This window comes from Bufo bufo, chromosome 4, assembly GCF_905171765.1.
Source record: "Bufo bufo chromosome 4, aBufBuf1.1, whole genome shotgun sequence".
NCBI lineage: Eukaryota > Metazoa > Chordata > Amphibia > Anura > Bufonidae > Bufo > Bufo bufo.
In genome coordinates, this window is record NC_053392.1 from 124,039,347 (window position 1) to 124,055,729 (window position 16,383).

Genomic DNA, 16,383 nt, shown 5'->3' on the forward strand with positions numbered 1-16,383 from the left:
TGGCAGTAAAAAAAAATACCTTATTTTAGTGCCCCTAATAGAGCCAATGTCCCTATAGTGCCCTCATAATGTGTGCCTATGCCCCCTACTGTGTGCCCCAAAAAAAAAAATCTTAGTGCCCCCAGTTGAGCTAATGTCCCCATAGTGCCCCATAATTTTGCACCAGTATAAAATACTCCTATATAGTGCCCCCAGTAGATGCCCCCATAGTGCCTGACATAATGTGCCAGTATAAAATGCCCCTATAGAGTGCCCCAAGTAGATTCCCCGATAATGTTCCTCTTCCCCCCTTCCCCATAGTGCCCATATAATGTATGCCAGTATAAAATGCCACTATGGTACTTATCCCCACCACCATATTGCACATATAGTCTGTGCCAGAATAAAATGCCCCTACATAATGCCCCCATAGTGCTCCTCTCCCCCACTTCTCCATAGTGCCCCCATGTGTGACAGTATATAATGCCAATATATAGGGCCCCCAGTAGATGTCCTCATATGGCTCCTCTCCCCCCATAGTGCTCCTCTCCCCCATGTGTGGCAGTAAATAATGTCCCCTAGAAGATTCCTCCATAGTACTCCTCCCTCTCATCTGTGCCAGTAAATAATGCCCCCTAGTAGATGCCTCCATAGTGCTCCTCTCCCCCCATGTGTGCCAATATAATGCCCCCTAGTAGATGCCTCCATAGTGCTCCTCTCCTCCCATGTGTGCCAGTATAAAGCTCCCTTGTAGATGTCCCCATAGTGCTCCTGTCCCCCCATAAGTTTTATTGTCCTGATGAAGGGGGCAGTTCGCCCCTGAAATGCGTCAACTTTTGAATAAAAGATTACCGTTCATGGTAACATTGTAGTACGGAGTTCTTCACTGCATCAGCGCCGATTTGAATGATCTGAATTCTTCTCTCAACTGATTCTTTCTTATCCCATTGACCGTGAGCCACGGAAAAGGGCGAAGACCAGGGCAGCAGACGCAGAATCCTTCCCGCAAGCTGGACGGGAAAAATCCAGCAAGGCGATTTACAGGCGTTGTGACTATCACAACCATATATGGTAAGCACAATCAGTGTATTTGTATTATCACTACTTGTAAGGTTCTACACACGAGGCGCTGCCTCCTCTTCTTTCTTTTCTTTTCCAAGCATAATGTCCCCTAGGAGATGCCCCCATAGTGCTCCTCTCCCCCTATGTGTGCCAGTATAATGCCTTCTAGTAGAAGTCCCCATAGTGCTCCTCTCCCCCTATGTGTGCCAGTATAATGCCCCCTTGTAGATGCCCCCATAGTGCTCCTCTCCCCATTCCCCATTCTGGGCAACAGCATAGTGTTAAAAAAAAAAATTACTCACGCTGTCCCACGCTGTACGGCTAAGGCAGCACGATGATATCATGCCTATCAGAGGAATGGGTAAGGGAAACACCTCTCCCCTGCACCGCTGCAGCATCCATCTGTATCGCTGTCCTGAGGATGGCGATACAGATGAATATAGAGATCAACGCTTCCACAATGGAAGCGCTCATCTCTCCCTGCCCTGCCACGGAACCTCTCACTGGGCCCCTGTGCAGCCGAAGTGGCTGCACAGACGGTATGTCCGCCCCTGGAGCCACTTGTGAATGATTTGCCTGATAACCATGGAAATGATCCCTCTTCCTCCTCCGCCACATCCTCTTCCATCATCGCCCGAAGTGTTTTTTCAAGGAGTCATAGAAGTGGGATAGTAACGCTGAGGTCGGCGTCATCGGCACTGGCCATGTTGGTGGAGTACTCGAAACAGAGCAACACGGCACACACATCCCGCATGGAGGCCCATTCATTGGTGGTGAGGTGGTGCTGTTCCACAGAGCGACTCGCTCGCACAGTCTCTCCAGCATGTGCAAGGTGGAGTTACACCTTGGGATACGTCACATATGAGGCGGTGAGCGGGAAAGCCGAAGTTACGCTGCAGCGCAGACAGGCGAGCAGCAGCAGGATGAGATTGCCGAAAGCGCAGACAGATGGCCCGCACTTTCTGCAGCAGCTCTGACATATCAGGGTCATTTTTCAGGAACCTCTGCACCACCAAATTCAGCACATGCATCAGGCAAGGGATGTGCGTCAAACCGGCTAGGCCCAGAGCTGCTACGAGATCGCCCATTATCACACGCCACCAGGTGGGCTTGAGGCTCAGTGGCACCAACCACTCATCAGTCTGTTGCCCCTCCACAGCTCCTGCGCGGTGTGGGGTTTTTCACCCAAACAGATGAGTTTCAAAACAGCCTGCTGTCGTTTCCCCCTGGCTGTGCTGAAGTTGGTGGTGAATGTGTTACGCTGACCGGATGAGGAGGTGGTAGAGGAGGAAGTGGAGTAGGACAACCACAGTTTTTAAAAGGCTCCATCTCCACCAGACGGAATGACACCATTTCAAAGGCCAGGAATTTTGAAATGCTGGCATTCAGGGCCAGGGATCGCGGGTGGGTAAGGGGTACTTCCTCTTTCTCTCCAGTGTTTGGAAGATGGACAGCTGAACGCTTCCATGGGACAGTGTGGAGATGCTTGGTAACGGTAAAGGAGGTGGTGGCATTGCTCCCACATCCTCTGTTTGCAGGGTGGCAGGTGCCACTGTCACTCCAGAGGGGGAGGAAGAGGCCGAGACTGCAGCAGAAGAGGGAGCAGGAGGAGCCTGAGATCTTTTGTTGTTTTTTAGGTGTTTACTTCACTGCAGCTTGTGCTTTGCACTTAGATGCCTGGTCATGCAGGTGGTGCTCAGGTTTAGAACATTAATGCCTCGCTTCAGGCTTTGATTGCACAGCAGGCAAACCACTCGCGTCTTGTCATCAGCATATTGTCTGAAGAACTGCCACGCCAGGGAACTCCTTGGAGCTGGCTTTGGTGTGCTCAGTGCCTGAGTGCGGTGGGCAGTAGCAGGGCACTGGCTAGTGGACGGCCACTCTGCTTTTGCACCCTGCTCCCTCTTTTGCTGTGCGGCTGGCGATGTGTGACCACCACCTCTTCCTCCGAAATGCACACGTCACTTGCATGACCTTGTGGGGTCTAGGACCTCATCATCCTCCACATCATCTTCCACCCACTCTTCACCCCTGCCCTCCTTGCCAGTCTGCACACTGCAGAAAGCCGCAGCAGTTGGCACCTGTGTTTCGTCATCATCAGGACGTGCTGCGGTGGTCCTCCCATGTCCACATCCTGAAACATAAGTGGTTGGGCACTTTTGGGGCAGGTCTATGTGGACGGCCTACGGAAACCCTGCCAACAGAGTCATCAAAAAGCATAAGAGACTGCTGCATGACTTGGTGCTCAGACTGCTGGGCTGATTTGCAAAGGGGTGAGGTGAATGACAGATGCCCATGGGCTGCAGGTGCCAACTGTGCGCTTTCAGTAGGGGACCGGGTGGGAGACAATGTGAAGGAACTGGAGGCACTGTCAGCCACCCAATCTACTACCGCCTCTACTTGTTCTGGCCTCACCATTCGTACACCGGTATTCGGGCCTACAAAATAACGCTGAACGTTCTGTCACCTACATGCACCTGAGGAAGGTGTTTCATTTGGTCGTGTAGCTGGCACAGATTGACCACATTCTCTCCCTGCAAAGGAGCTCCACCAACACCAGCAGCACCACGACCAGGGCTACGTCACTTATTTGATGCTCTGCTCATTCTTTGAGGTCACCCACCAAACTAACAGACGCATAAACTACGGTATATAAATTTTGCTGTCACGTATGCAATGCAGGTGTACCTTACACAAAAATTCAGTATATGTCACCCACCGAACTAAAAGACGGATTAACTATATTTATTTCCCTGTCAAGTATGCAGTGTAGGTGTACCTCACAACAAGAATGGGAATATGTCACCCACCAAACTAACAGACAGATTAACTATATTAATTTCCCTGTCACGTAAGCAATGCAGGTGTACCTCACACAAAAACTGGGTATATTTCACCCACCGAACTAACAGATGGATTAACTATATCAATTTCCCTATCACGTATGCAGTGCAAATGTACCTCACACCAAAAATGGGTATATGTCACCCAACGAACAAACAGACGGATTTAGGCCCCATTCACACGTCCGCAATTTCGTTCCGCATTTAGCGGAACAGAATTGCGGACCCATTCATTTCTATGGGGCAGCACGATGTGCTGCCCGGATACGGAATTGCGGACCCGCACTTTCGGGTCCGCAATTCCGTTCCCGAAAAAAATAGAACATGTCCTATTCGTGTCCGCAATTGCGGACAAGAATAGGCATATTCTATTAGTGACGGCAATGTGCGGTCCGCAAAATGCGGAACACACATTGCCGCTGTCCGTGTTTTGCGGCTCCGTGGATCTGCAAAACACGTTGAATGAAGCCTAACTATATTAATTTCCCTCTCACGTATGCAGTGCAGGTGTACCTCACACAAAAAATGGGAATATGACACCCACCGAACTAACAGACAGATTAAACTATTATATTTTTGTGTCAGGGGTACAAAGATGGTAGATTGCACCCACAAAGAAAATCTCTATAGGTCACCAACAGAATTAACAGCCAGATGAATTATTATATTTCTGTGTCAGGGGTGCAAAGATGGTGCATTGCACCCACAAAAAATTCACTATAGGTCACCAACAGAACAAATAGCCAGATGAGTTTCCTAACACTGTCCCTCACTTCAGCTGCCTGCTTCCTGTCCCTGCACTACTCAGAGCTGATGGGCGGTTGTCACGATCAGTGTGGGGAAAAAACTCCACACTAAACACAGGAGGGAAGGGGAATAGTAACTGGGCCTGGAAACTAGGGAAGAAAAAGGTCACCTCCTAAACAACCCTAATCCGGGCCCTAACTACCTATCAATATGAATAGATCTTGAAGGTGGGAATATTCATATGCTGTATACCTATATCCCTATAAGGCCCTGGAATGAGGTTAGGACCAGAGACAACCCATTCCTCCCCAGATGGACGAATGGAAGTCTCTGTCTCAGGCCCAGATACAAACAACAGGGAATATAACAAACACAAAACAATAAGAACAGACAAGACTTAATAAGTAGGTGTCCAGTTTTGTTTCCCATAACGGAGGGGTGGTGGTTTGCCACAGAGACCTCAAAGTGCCTGATCGAGCTATGATGAGATCCGATGGGGTACATTTGAAAGAGGTGGGCATGGACATTTGGAATCTCGGTTTACAGGAAGGTATTGAAACGGCTGTCAGGGTGTGGCGGGATTCGCAGGCACAAGGGGTTGCCAAAAATAATCTTCCCCATCCACCATTCCTGATGATCAGGGAAGACAATAGTGTCTTCCCACCAGCCCAAGAAGAGATTAGCATACGTGGGGGCACAGGGGCTCCCCATAGCCGTCCCCCTCAGCTGGTGGTAAAAATTAGGTTGGAAAAGAAAGAAATTATGTGTGAGTTGGAACTCCAGTAGGCTTAGAATAAATGCATTGTGTGCCCTGAACTGTGTCCCCCGTGTACGTAAAAAATATTCCACTGCGGATAAACCTTCTTCATGAGGAATGGAGCTGTAAAAAGATTCAACATCAATAGACATCTGGAATAAATATGCAGCGCATTAATCTTATTGAGAAAGTCCATGGTATCCCTCGTATGTGAGACACCCGCTACAATTAGTTTATCCTTAAGTGGACTAACCCCCTTAGGAACCTTGGGAAGGCCGTAAAATGTAGCGATACATGGCTTGGAGGGTAATAAAAACTCAAATTCTGCCTTATTGATAACTCTTTGGGTCAGGCCTGTGCACAAAGTCGCCTTAAGTTCCCCTAGAAACCTATTAGTAGAGTCAGAGGATAGTTTACGATATCCTTTAGGATCCTTAAGTAGATCCACACACATTTTTTGATATTGGCAATGGTCGAGAATCACCAAATTACCTCCTTTATCTGATGGCTTAATTATGATAGATTTGTCTTGCTCTAAGTCTCTGAGGGCCTGCATCTCAGCGCGAGAGAGGTTAAGTTCATGATGGTAACAGGACTCTATGTCCTCAAGGTCGGAGACTACTAGACAAAGAAATATATCAATATGTTTATAATTGGCCAGAGGGGGCATACGTATGCTCTTGTTCTTAAGGTTCGTAAATGGACCTTCGCCTACATTACGTGATCCTTCCTCCCAAAGGTCCAAAAGGACCTGTAAATCAGGGAGGTCCTCCGAACTAATGCCAAGTCTATCACAGGTCTGCTTGTTAGTATTACTGAAAAATGTATGCCACTTGAGCTTTCTCACGAACAGGTGTAAATCTTTAACCCATGTAAACAACCGAAACTTTGTGGTAGGTACAAATGATAACCCCCTCCTGAGGACATTACATTCGGTGTCATTAAGATTAGGTGTGGGGAGGTTTATGATTTGTAGGTCGTGTAGGGAGTACGGTTCTCTACTGTCTTCCCACGATCGCAGCGCTCAGCTCATAACCTGAGAGTTTTTTTTTCTCTCAGGCTATGAGCTGAGCACTGCGATTGGCCAGCACTCCAGCCTGGGAGAAGGAGACGCCGGCAGGCTCCACCCAGTTGAGCCAAACATATGAAGATACCGGAGCCTATACCGGGAGAAAGGAGCGGCGCCCAGGGATAATAGTAAGTGCAGGGAGATCCCTGGGCGCCGCTCTCCATGTCTGTATGCTTAGTTTAGATTTTTTATTGTAGTGAAAGGTCCTCTTTAAGTAAGTTTTGGAACCTTTCTACGGAGGTTTTTAGGGATACTTTGCGTTTAGAAAAGTCAGCGTCACTTTTAAACTTAAGGGCGGCCTCTATAAGTTCTTGTAACTTTTTTGCAGTATGTTCAAACTCTTTTTTTTTTCTCTTCAAGCAAGATTTTCCTGAGGTTAAGGGAGCTGCGTGTCAATTCTTCCTCCCACAACACAGTAAGGGATGGAGACGAGATACAGGTAGCTGGTACAATGGGAATTCGTAAGCCTTTTGGAACTATTTTATTCTCAAGGTAGCTTTCTAGTGATCGTAACTCCAACCAGGATTTTCAATTATCCTTATAGCCAGAGTAGAGATCCCTGAATGCTATTTTACAAGTAGCAGAGGTGGAGAGTCCAGGTATATCCTTATCTGAGAAGATAACTTTAGCTTTGTTAATGAGTGCCTCAGTGAATATAGTACCTTTAGGGTAATTTAGGGTTATCTAGCTGAGGAACGAGGACAGAGAGTCTCCACCATTGGGATTCTTCTCTGGGCTGAGGGGTACAACAGGGTCATCCAGGGTCAGTGTATTACCCTCCCCCGGGACCCCGGACCGCTCCTCTTTGTACGTTTCTTTTATTTTTGATTTTTGCAATTTTTTAAGTACCAGGGTCATTGATTAGTATCGTTTTCCAATCATAGTTTGGGCAATAGGTTTTAGATTGACATATTAAAAATTTTAGTTTTAATGGTCTTAACATACATTTCTGTGGACAAATTATTTTGATAATTAGACTCATTCATATATCCCATGTAAATATCATAACATATGTTAATGTATGCACCGCTTTATTACAGTTTATCTCACTCCCACATCATTTTTATGTCCACTCCTTGCATTGACTTAAAAAAAACGCTCTTGTATGAACCCGGACATACACTTTTCTTATACATTTTCCTCATCCACTTAAAACAAATTAAGGTGGAGGGTACAAAATTGACATATAAAATATTGGGGCCGGTTGAGAAGGTTAAAGGGGTTCATCAGGAATTAAGAAAATGAAAATACTTAAATATTACTTTATTATAAATATATTCCCAAAAATTGGCATTAGTTATAATGGCTCGTTTTGTCTAGGGAGCAATCATCAGGAGAAATAAAATAGCCGCCGTCCTATTAGTCCAAACAAAACCTGTCCTAATCAGACAGCAGGACAAGTTACTTCACAACACTGAGGTAAAGAGCTGCCTCATGCTCCTTTCTGCTTATGATCCTGAATACAGCTGATGAGATCGTGAGCTGAATCTCTGTAGGAATGGAGTTCCTAAGGAGACATGAAGTACAGTGAGGAGGGTGGGGGTTGTATGCAGTCTCCATTACCACAGCTCCACATTGTCCATCCTCTCTGTACTTCATGTCCTCATTTACTCTATTCCTATAGAGATTCATCTGAAGATCTTATCAGCTGTATCCACGATAATAATCCTGAATACAGAGGGGAGGATGAGGAAGCTCTTTGCCTCAGTGTTGTGAAGTAACTTGTCCTGCTGTGTGATTAGGACAGGTTTTGTGTGAACTAATAGGATGGCGGCCATTTTATTTCCCCTGATAAATGCTACCCTGACAAAATGAGCCATTATAACTAATAAAAAGGTATTTGGGAATGTGTTTATAATAGCAGAATATACAAAGAGGACCTTTCACCTCTCCTGACATGCCTGTTTTAATAGCGTCATGCATTCCCCATGTAATAACAATTCTGGAACATCTATTCTTATACCTGTAGCTCTATGTTGCGCCATTCCTTTATTATTTCTACTAGAAGTTATGAATAATTGCTAGCAGTCTGCAGTAAGGGTACAGAGGGGTAGTAACCAGTTGGGGGTGTGTACCTGTACAGACTGAAAATGGCAGCACTGATTGGATAGAGCGAGTCTGTGCAGGTACACCCCCCAACTTGTTACCACTCCTCTGTACCCCTACTGAAGTCTAATAGCAATTCATTCATAACTTCTAGCAGGAATAATAAAGGAATGGCACAACATAGAGTCATAAGATAAGATGCTCCAGAATTATTACATGGGGAATGCATAAAGCTATTGAAACAGGAATGTCAGGAGTGGTGAAAGGTCCTCTTTAAGGATTTTCATTATCTTAATTCTGGGAAAACCCCTTTATTGTCTCACTGGGTCTGTCCAGCCATGCAATAAAATCTAAAATCAGACTCGACCTATGGATTTATTACTAGAGATAAAGGCCCTTGTCAGTTAATCTGTGACTTTGAAACCCTTTTATCAGGATCCCAGAAATCCTTCTGTTCTGCAGCATATAAACTGCGGTCAGAATCTGGTTTTCTTGCAGTCTTCCCTCCTGTCCACACCTTTCGGCCCTCTCTGTGCAGCACCCCATCTCTGCCACATCATCATGCCTGCTGACTACAATGGCACCTGGCTCATGGAGGTCAATGACAACTTTGATGGGTACATGAAGGCTTTAGGTATGAGCTTTATAAGGTCAAGGGTATTTGGGGATTAGTGAGAATTCATTGAGAAGAAGATGTTTACTTATTTAAGGATTGTATTGTTTTATGTCAGAGGGTTTTTTCTTTACTGTTTCTTAACTTTTTTTATGCATTAAAATTGGTATCTGGAGGCTTTAGCACCAGATGTTATCATGCTAGTTACCAATGTTGATATGGGTTAAGTTATAATAGAGATTGGCGCAGCTTGAAATCAATTGACCCTGCTTTAAGGGAGCCAAGCCATACACTTACATGGTACAGAGACCTTTGGGCCACCTCAAGCACCAGGTGCAACTGTGACCTCTGATAGTAGCAACTGGTAATGTTAGGGCGCCTTCACATGTGGTGTGATGCATTTGCAGAAAAATCTGTATCATAAATAGTTCCCCGTGTATTCCTAAGGCCTCTTTCACATGGGTGTTCTGGATTTGCTCCAGATGCGTCGCGTATGCATTGCGGAAAAATCGCACGAGTAGGCATGCAATTGCAGTCAGTTTGCGATTGCGTTCCGATGTTCAGTTTTTATTGCGCGGGTGCAATGCGTTTTGCACGCGCGTGATAAAAAACTGAATGTGGTACCCGACCCGGGACTTCTTCAATGAATTTCCGGTTTGGGTTAGGTGTTCTGTAGATTTTATTATTTTCCCTTATAACATGGTTATAAGGGAAAATAATAGCATTCTTAATACAGAATGCTTACTAAAATGTGGCTTGAGGGGTTCAAAAATTAAAATAAATTAACTCACATCATCCTCTTGTTCGCGCAGCCGGCATAGTCTTCTTTCTTCTTCTTTCAGGATCTGCAAAAGGACCTTTGATGTAATCGCGCTCATCACGTGGTGAGCGCGGTGACGTCAGCGCAGAGCCTGCTGAATGAAAATAGAAGATCCATTGTATCTTGATGCCATTGTATCTTGATGGATCATCATACATTGTTTTAGCTGTATTCGACTTTGGCATTCTGATGCAGAATGCATTGCAGGACATTCAACATACTGCGTCGCCCTCTGCTGGAATTTCTGTAAAATGTACACATATTTAAAGGGATACAGTAAAACATCTGGGAATTTGGTCTAGGGATAGAAAGTGTAATGATTATTATTGCACGGAAGTATTTCGAGTCATTTCCACTGAATGACTTCAGCATGTAGACTGTCATCAAGATCTCATTATGGGGAACAGCAGGGCTTTATAATGACAATATAATTTCCCATTCTCACACACTTTTATGGCATAACTAGGAAGTTAAGAATTGATTCCTTGTCTTGTTCTTCCTGCAGACATGGACTTAGCTACCCGGAAGATCGCTGCTCATCTGACTCAGACCAAAGAACTTATTCAGAATGGAAATGAGTTTAAGATAAAGACCCTCAACATATTCATGACTTATAACCTCAACTTCACTGTTGGGGTACAATTTGAGGAGAAGACTAAAGGCCTGGATAATCGGGTGGTGCAGGTTGGTTGGTGCTGACTTTCCATGGTCAGAGATGATTCTTCTTAATATTTCTATGGTAAAATCATACTTTCCAACTCTTCCAAAATGTCCTTGAGGCTCCTGGAAAAAGGAAAGATCTCCTGGACCCCAGGAACAGTTAGTAAAACAGCATGAAGAGTTGCTTTCTATTGGAAAGCTGTCCTCCATGTTACTGTATGTGGGGCCTGGATTGTGCATTAGACCCAGTCTCGGTACCCAAAGTGCCTTGAAGGGGTGGCATGACTCTCAAAAGTCACTGCTAAAAAGGGGCAAGTTGCTATAAAATGGGAGTGTGGCCTTAACAAGGCCCGTGGCAACAGAAGAAAAATGTATGGTAGCACGCTGCATCCTCCAACCTCCTGGAGGCTAGCCTTCAGAAGTTGGCAAGTATTAGGAAAATTGATGTCTGTTTTGATGATGTCTGATGTCTGTCTTGATGTTACAGACCTTGGTATCCTGGGACGGGGATAAACTTGTCTGCGTTCAAAAGGGAGAGAAGAAGAACCGTGGCTGGACACATTGGATCGAGGGAGATAAACTTTACTTGGTAAGAGTGGCAGTACTGGCTTTATACCTGATACTATCAACTTCCGAAGGGGGGAGAACAGAGGCAGTGTGCATGGCAAGCAGATCATCGCTTACAGCACTAACCTTATGCTTTTAAATTTTAATTATGTAAAACTACTAGATGTTAACACAGGAGCGACAGACCAGTAAAATTAACGCATCTTTCTGACTATACTGTTCTGCCACCAGAGAGGCCATGTCCTGGGACTGCAGCTCAGTCCTATAGAAGTGAGTGTAACGAAGCTCGAAGCTGCTATACCAGGCACAGCCACACATGTTCAGGGTTGTGCCTGGCTAATAATGAAAGGGATGTGCTGTAGCCCCTTTATTCTGGTGACTATGTGGGCACTGGCGGTCAGATTCTCATGACTTAATATTGAAGGTCTATCCTACGGACAGGCCATCAATAGTCCTGAAATCCTCTTGAAGGCGTATTTACATAAAATAGGAAAACTATGTCCTACTGTGAAACACTGGCATTTCAGAGAAAACATTATTCAAACAGAACAGGTAGAAGAGTCATGGGGCAGCTCCCCGAAAACCTCTTGCAGCCCGCAGCTTGATTGACGGGTATCTCCCTATTTATGTAGAGCGAAAGACATTTCAATCAAGCTGAGGCGAGCGCGAGAAGCCCTTGTCTTTTGCTAGATCTTTTGGGCCCTGTTGTATTATGTTCTAATTATTTAAAAAGAGGCCAGTCCCACTGATGGATCTTCTGATGGGCCAGTCCTACCCTGTGTATGGTGGATGTCCACATACAGCAAGAGGGTCAAATAATGGGGGGAAGGAGCAGAATAATAGTAAGTTACAAATTAGAATATTTGCTCATATTAATTGCCAAGATGTCTCTATATATAGTAATTTGCCCTGGTGTTTTTTTAACATTTAAAAAACTGCCATAAAAACCATCCACGTTTTTTTTCATACCACATGCATTTTTATGACTTTTTTTAGCTGTGTGAACCATACTTTTTCTAGTGTTTGTTCCTTATAGAGAAGGAAATGTGAAAATACCAGAAAAAACACCCAAAACTTAAGTAAGCTGCACTTTAAAAAAAAAATACTGAGAATAAAAAAAAACACCTAATAAACAAAAAGCGGAAATAAGAAAAAAGCTTGTGTGTCCTGCATTTCATATTACCCATACATTCAAGACACCAAAAACCGCCACTAAAACCTATGTGTGAACCCACACTCACTATACTGCATCTTTATATTTCAGGACCTAACCAGTGAAGATCAAGTCTGCCATCAGGTCTTCAAGAAGAAGAAGTAAGAAATGTTCCAGTTTATCTGCATACTGCCCTGTTTTTTCCTCATAGTGTAGAAACAGTTGTAATACGTGTCTATGTAAATTTTATTAATAAAAAACAAATTTCTATAAAAGTCTTACATTTTTTTGCACATGCATATAAATCATGTTCAACATGACATATACACTTCACTATTTTACCCAAACAGTTCAGTAACCAAGTTAATAAATTGCATTACAGCTATAGATGAGAAAATCGATTCTAAACTGAGTTTGTTAAAATTTCCCCAAGACTTAAAATTCCAATGAATCCAAAACTTTTGTGATTTGTTTTGGGTGAATTGCTCAAAGTGGCATCTAGATTAAAAGTCAGCACAGCAAAGCAAGGAACATAGTGAACGAGGAACACATGACCCAGGGAGGTGACCTTGACGACGGGTTTGCCCATAATGCTTTGCAGACAGTCTCAGCCAATCAGGAGAGACAATATTAAAGAAGTTCCATAGGCACAGGATGTCTGAAGAAAATCTTATCTTAAAGGGAATGCTACACTGCTACAGCAATATTTAAAGAGGACCTGTCACCTCCCCTGACATGCCTTTTTTAATAGCGTCATGCATTCCCCATGTAATAACAATTCTGGAACATCTATTCTTATGACTCTGTGTTGTGCCATTACTTTATTATTTCTGCTAGAAGTTATGAATGAATTGCTAGCAGTCTGCAGTAAGGGTACAGAGGGGAGGTAACAAGTTGGGGGGTGTACCTGCACAGACTCACTCTATCCAATCAGTGCTGCCATTTTCAGACTAGGCAGGTACACTCCTCCAACTGGTTACCTCCCCTTTGTACCCTTACTGCAGACTGCTAACAACTAATTTATAACTTCTAGTAGAAATAATAAAGGAATGGTATAACATGGATTTATAAGAATAGATGCTCCAGAATTGTTATTACATGGGGAATGCATGTAGCTATTAAGAAAGGCATGTCAGGAGTGGTGACAGGTCCTCTTTAAACCTATACTACTCAAAGTCTTATTAATGTGCATCATCCCAATACAATGTGTCACATAATACATAATCACAGACAGAAATCTTATTCAGTATTCTAACAATTTGTCAATCATGCTCCATACTATGCTGCTGTTGCCGCTACTACTACCCCTACACTACACTACTACATTACAACTACCATTTGTTAACCACTTCCAGACCAGGCTATTTTCCCCCTTCCTGAACAGGCCTAATTTAGCAAATCTAACGTGTCACTTTATGTGGTAATAACTTTGGAATGCTTTTACTTATCCAAGCCATTTAGAGTTTGTTTTCTCATGACATAGTGTACATCATGTTAATGGTAAATTTGAGTCAATAAGCTTTACCTTTCTTTAGGAAAAAATTCTAAATTTGAATTTCTCTGCTTTTAAGACAGATAGTGATTAGTGATGAGCGGCAGGGGCAATATTCTAATTCTCGATATTTCGCGAATATTTGGGCGAATATTCGCCATAAATTCGAGAATTCGCGAATTAATGATCTCCAGGCATTATTTTCTTGATTGCGAAAATTTGCATAAAATTCGGCTAAAAAATTCGCATGAATTGGTATTAAAAAAAAAATGAATATAATTTTGCGATATTCTAAATATTCGCGAATTCTCGAAGTGCCGATATTCGCGATTAAAATTCGCAATTCGAATATTCGTGATCAACACTAATAGTGATACCTCATAAAATACGTCTTAATTAACATTCAGCATATGTTTACTTTATGTTGGCATCATTATGGTAATGTAATTTAAATTTTTTTAGGATGTTAGAAGGTTTGGAATGTTAGAAGTAATTTTTGAAATTGTTAAGAAAATTTCACAAATCAACTTTTTTTAGAGACCAGTTCAGTTCTGAAGTCACTTTGTGCGGCTTACATCATTACATCAGAAATTCCCCAATTTTAGAAACTACACCCCTCAAACTATTCAAAACTGGTTTTAGAAATGTTGCTAACCCTTTAAGTATTCCACAGGAATTTAAGCAAAATAGATGTGAAATTTCAAATTTTCACTTTGTTTGCAGATTTTCCATTTTAATTATTTTTTTCCTGTAACACATCAAGGGTTAACAACAATACAAACCTCAATATTTATTACCCTGATTCTGCAGTTTGCAGAAACACCCCATATATGGTCATATACCACTGTATGGGCACATGGCAGAGCACTGAAGGCAAGGAGTCCATTATGGTTTTTGCTGATTTTGCTGGAATGATCTTAGGGAGCCATGTTGCATTTGAAGAGGCCCTGGGGTATCCCCACAGTGAAAATCCCCAAAAAGTGATCACATTTTGTAAACTACACCACCCAAGGAACTTTTAAGGGGTGTAGTGAGCACTTTACCTAACAGGTGTTTCATAGAATTTATACTTGGCTGTTAAAAAGAAAAATAAACTATTTAATTTTTTTTTACAAGAAAATGGTGCTTTTAGGCTTTCTTTTTCACAAAAGATAACAGGAGAATACAGCCCCCACACACAATTTTCTACCAATTTTCTCCTGAATACAGTAACACCCCATTTTTGGTCATAAACTGCTGTTTGGGGATACGCCAGGGCTCAGAAGGGAAGGAGCGGCATATGGATTTTCTAACATGGAATTTTCTGTCATGGTTTTTAAGAGCGATAACTTTTTTATTTTTTCGTTGACTGAGCTGCGTGAGGGCTTATTTTGTGCGGGACAAGCTGTAGTTTTTATTGGCACAATTTTGGGGTGTATTTGGCTTTCTGGTTGCTTTTTATCAATTTTTTTGGGAGGTGAAGTCACAAAAAAAGCTGTTTGGTGTCATTTTTCTATATTTTTTTTTACACTGTTCACTTGATGCGGTAGATCAGGTGATATTTTTATAGATCCGGTCATTACGGATGCTATGGTCTTGTGTGAGGGCTTGTTTTTTGCAGGATGAGGTGAAATTTTTATTGCGACCATTTTGGGGTACATGCGACTTTTTGATTGATTAATGTTATGAGGTAACTAAAGAAAGCTGTTTAGGCGTAATTTTTATTAGTTTTTTTTTACGCTGCTCACTTGATGGGGTAGATCATGTGAAATTTTTGTGTAGCCAGTTGTTACGGACGCGGCAATACCAAATATGTCTATTTTATTTCTTTTTTTCTATTTTTAAAATTTTGTTAAATAACTTAATTTGGGGAACAATTTTTTACATGTGAAACTTTTTTTGGTCATACAAGACCACAGGGGGACATTTAACTTAACTTTTTTTTTTTACACTATTGATTTCTCCTGTAACTGGGGCTGACATAGTAGCCCCAGTTACATGGGGAATTCAGCCCCCAGAGAGGCTGTACAGCAGTATACAGCGCTGTACAGCCTCAGTGCATTGATCAAGGTCTGTGGAAGACCCAACAGCTCCTGCACTCCCCCAGCCCTAGCAGTCACATGACCACCGGGCCGGGACAGGAAGCAGCACACTGCTTCCTGATCTGTATACACAGCGCTCATTCAGCACTGTGTATACAGTGATCTAGAAGGCAGGGACACAGAGGAATGGTCCCTGTCTTCTCTTTGGGGTGCCCTGCTGTCACTGACAGCAGACCCACGACACAGCAGCTGCATGAATAGTGTGCAGCTGCCATCTGTGAAAAGATGTTTCAAAACGTCCAATCAGAGATAAACCCGAACGCCCAGGACATTTATAGTCAATGGGCAGACGGGAAGTGGTTAAAAACAACTAACCATTGCTGATACCACCATGTGTGTGTATAAACATAGGCAGGCATTTGTCCAAAAAAGTGATGATTTTTGGAATGTTTTTTAATTTTAAAAAGTGTGAATTTATTCTGACAGAAAGAAATCTGATGGACTACTCAATCCAATAGCAACTAAAACAAACTTCAGGAAACTGGCTAATTTCT

At 43.1% G+C, this 16,383-nt stretch overlaps 1 protein-coding gene across 1 annotated transcript; it reads left to right on the forward strand.

Annotated features, from left to right (window-relative positions):
• Nucleotides 1-9,064: 9,064 nt before the first annotated feature.
• Nucleotides 9,065-12,535, forward strand: LOC120997643 (retinol-binding protein 2-like). Its single transcript, XM_040427830.1, has 4 exons — nt 9,065-9,137; nt 10,442-10,620; nt 11,084-11,185; nt 12,428-12,535. Exons 1-4 carry the CDS (start codon nt 9,065-9,067, stop codon nt 12,479-12,481), a joined length of 408 nt encoding a protein of 135 aa, XP_040283764.1. The 3' UTR covers nt 12,482-12,535.
• Nucleotides 12,536-16,383: the final 3,848 nt, after the last annotated feature.

What these genes read in the sequence shown, in the direction of transcription:
- LOC120997643 (XM_040427830.1), top strand. Translation starts at nt 9,065, where the DNA reads ATGCCTGCTGACTACAATGGCACCTGGCTCATGGAGGTCAATGACAAC. An exon ending in TGGGTACATGAAGGCTTTAG is followed by an intron (nt 9,138 to 10,441) that starts GTATGAGCTTTA and finishes TTCTTCCTGCAG; the next exon opens with ACATGGACTTAGCTACCCGG. An exon ending in AGGGAGATAAACTTTACTTG is followed by an intron (nt 11,186 to 12,427) that starts GTAAGAGTGGCA and finishes TTTATATTTCAG; the next exon opens with GACCTAACCAGTGAAGATCA.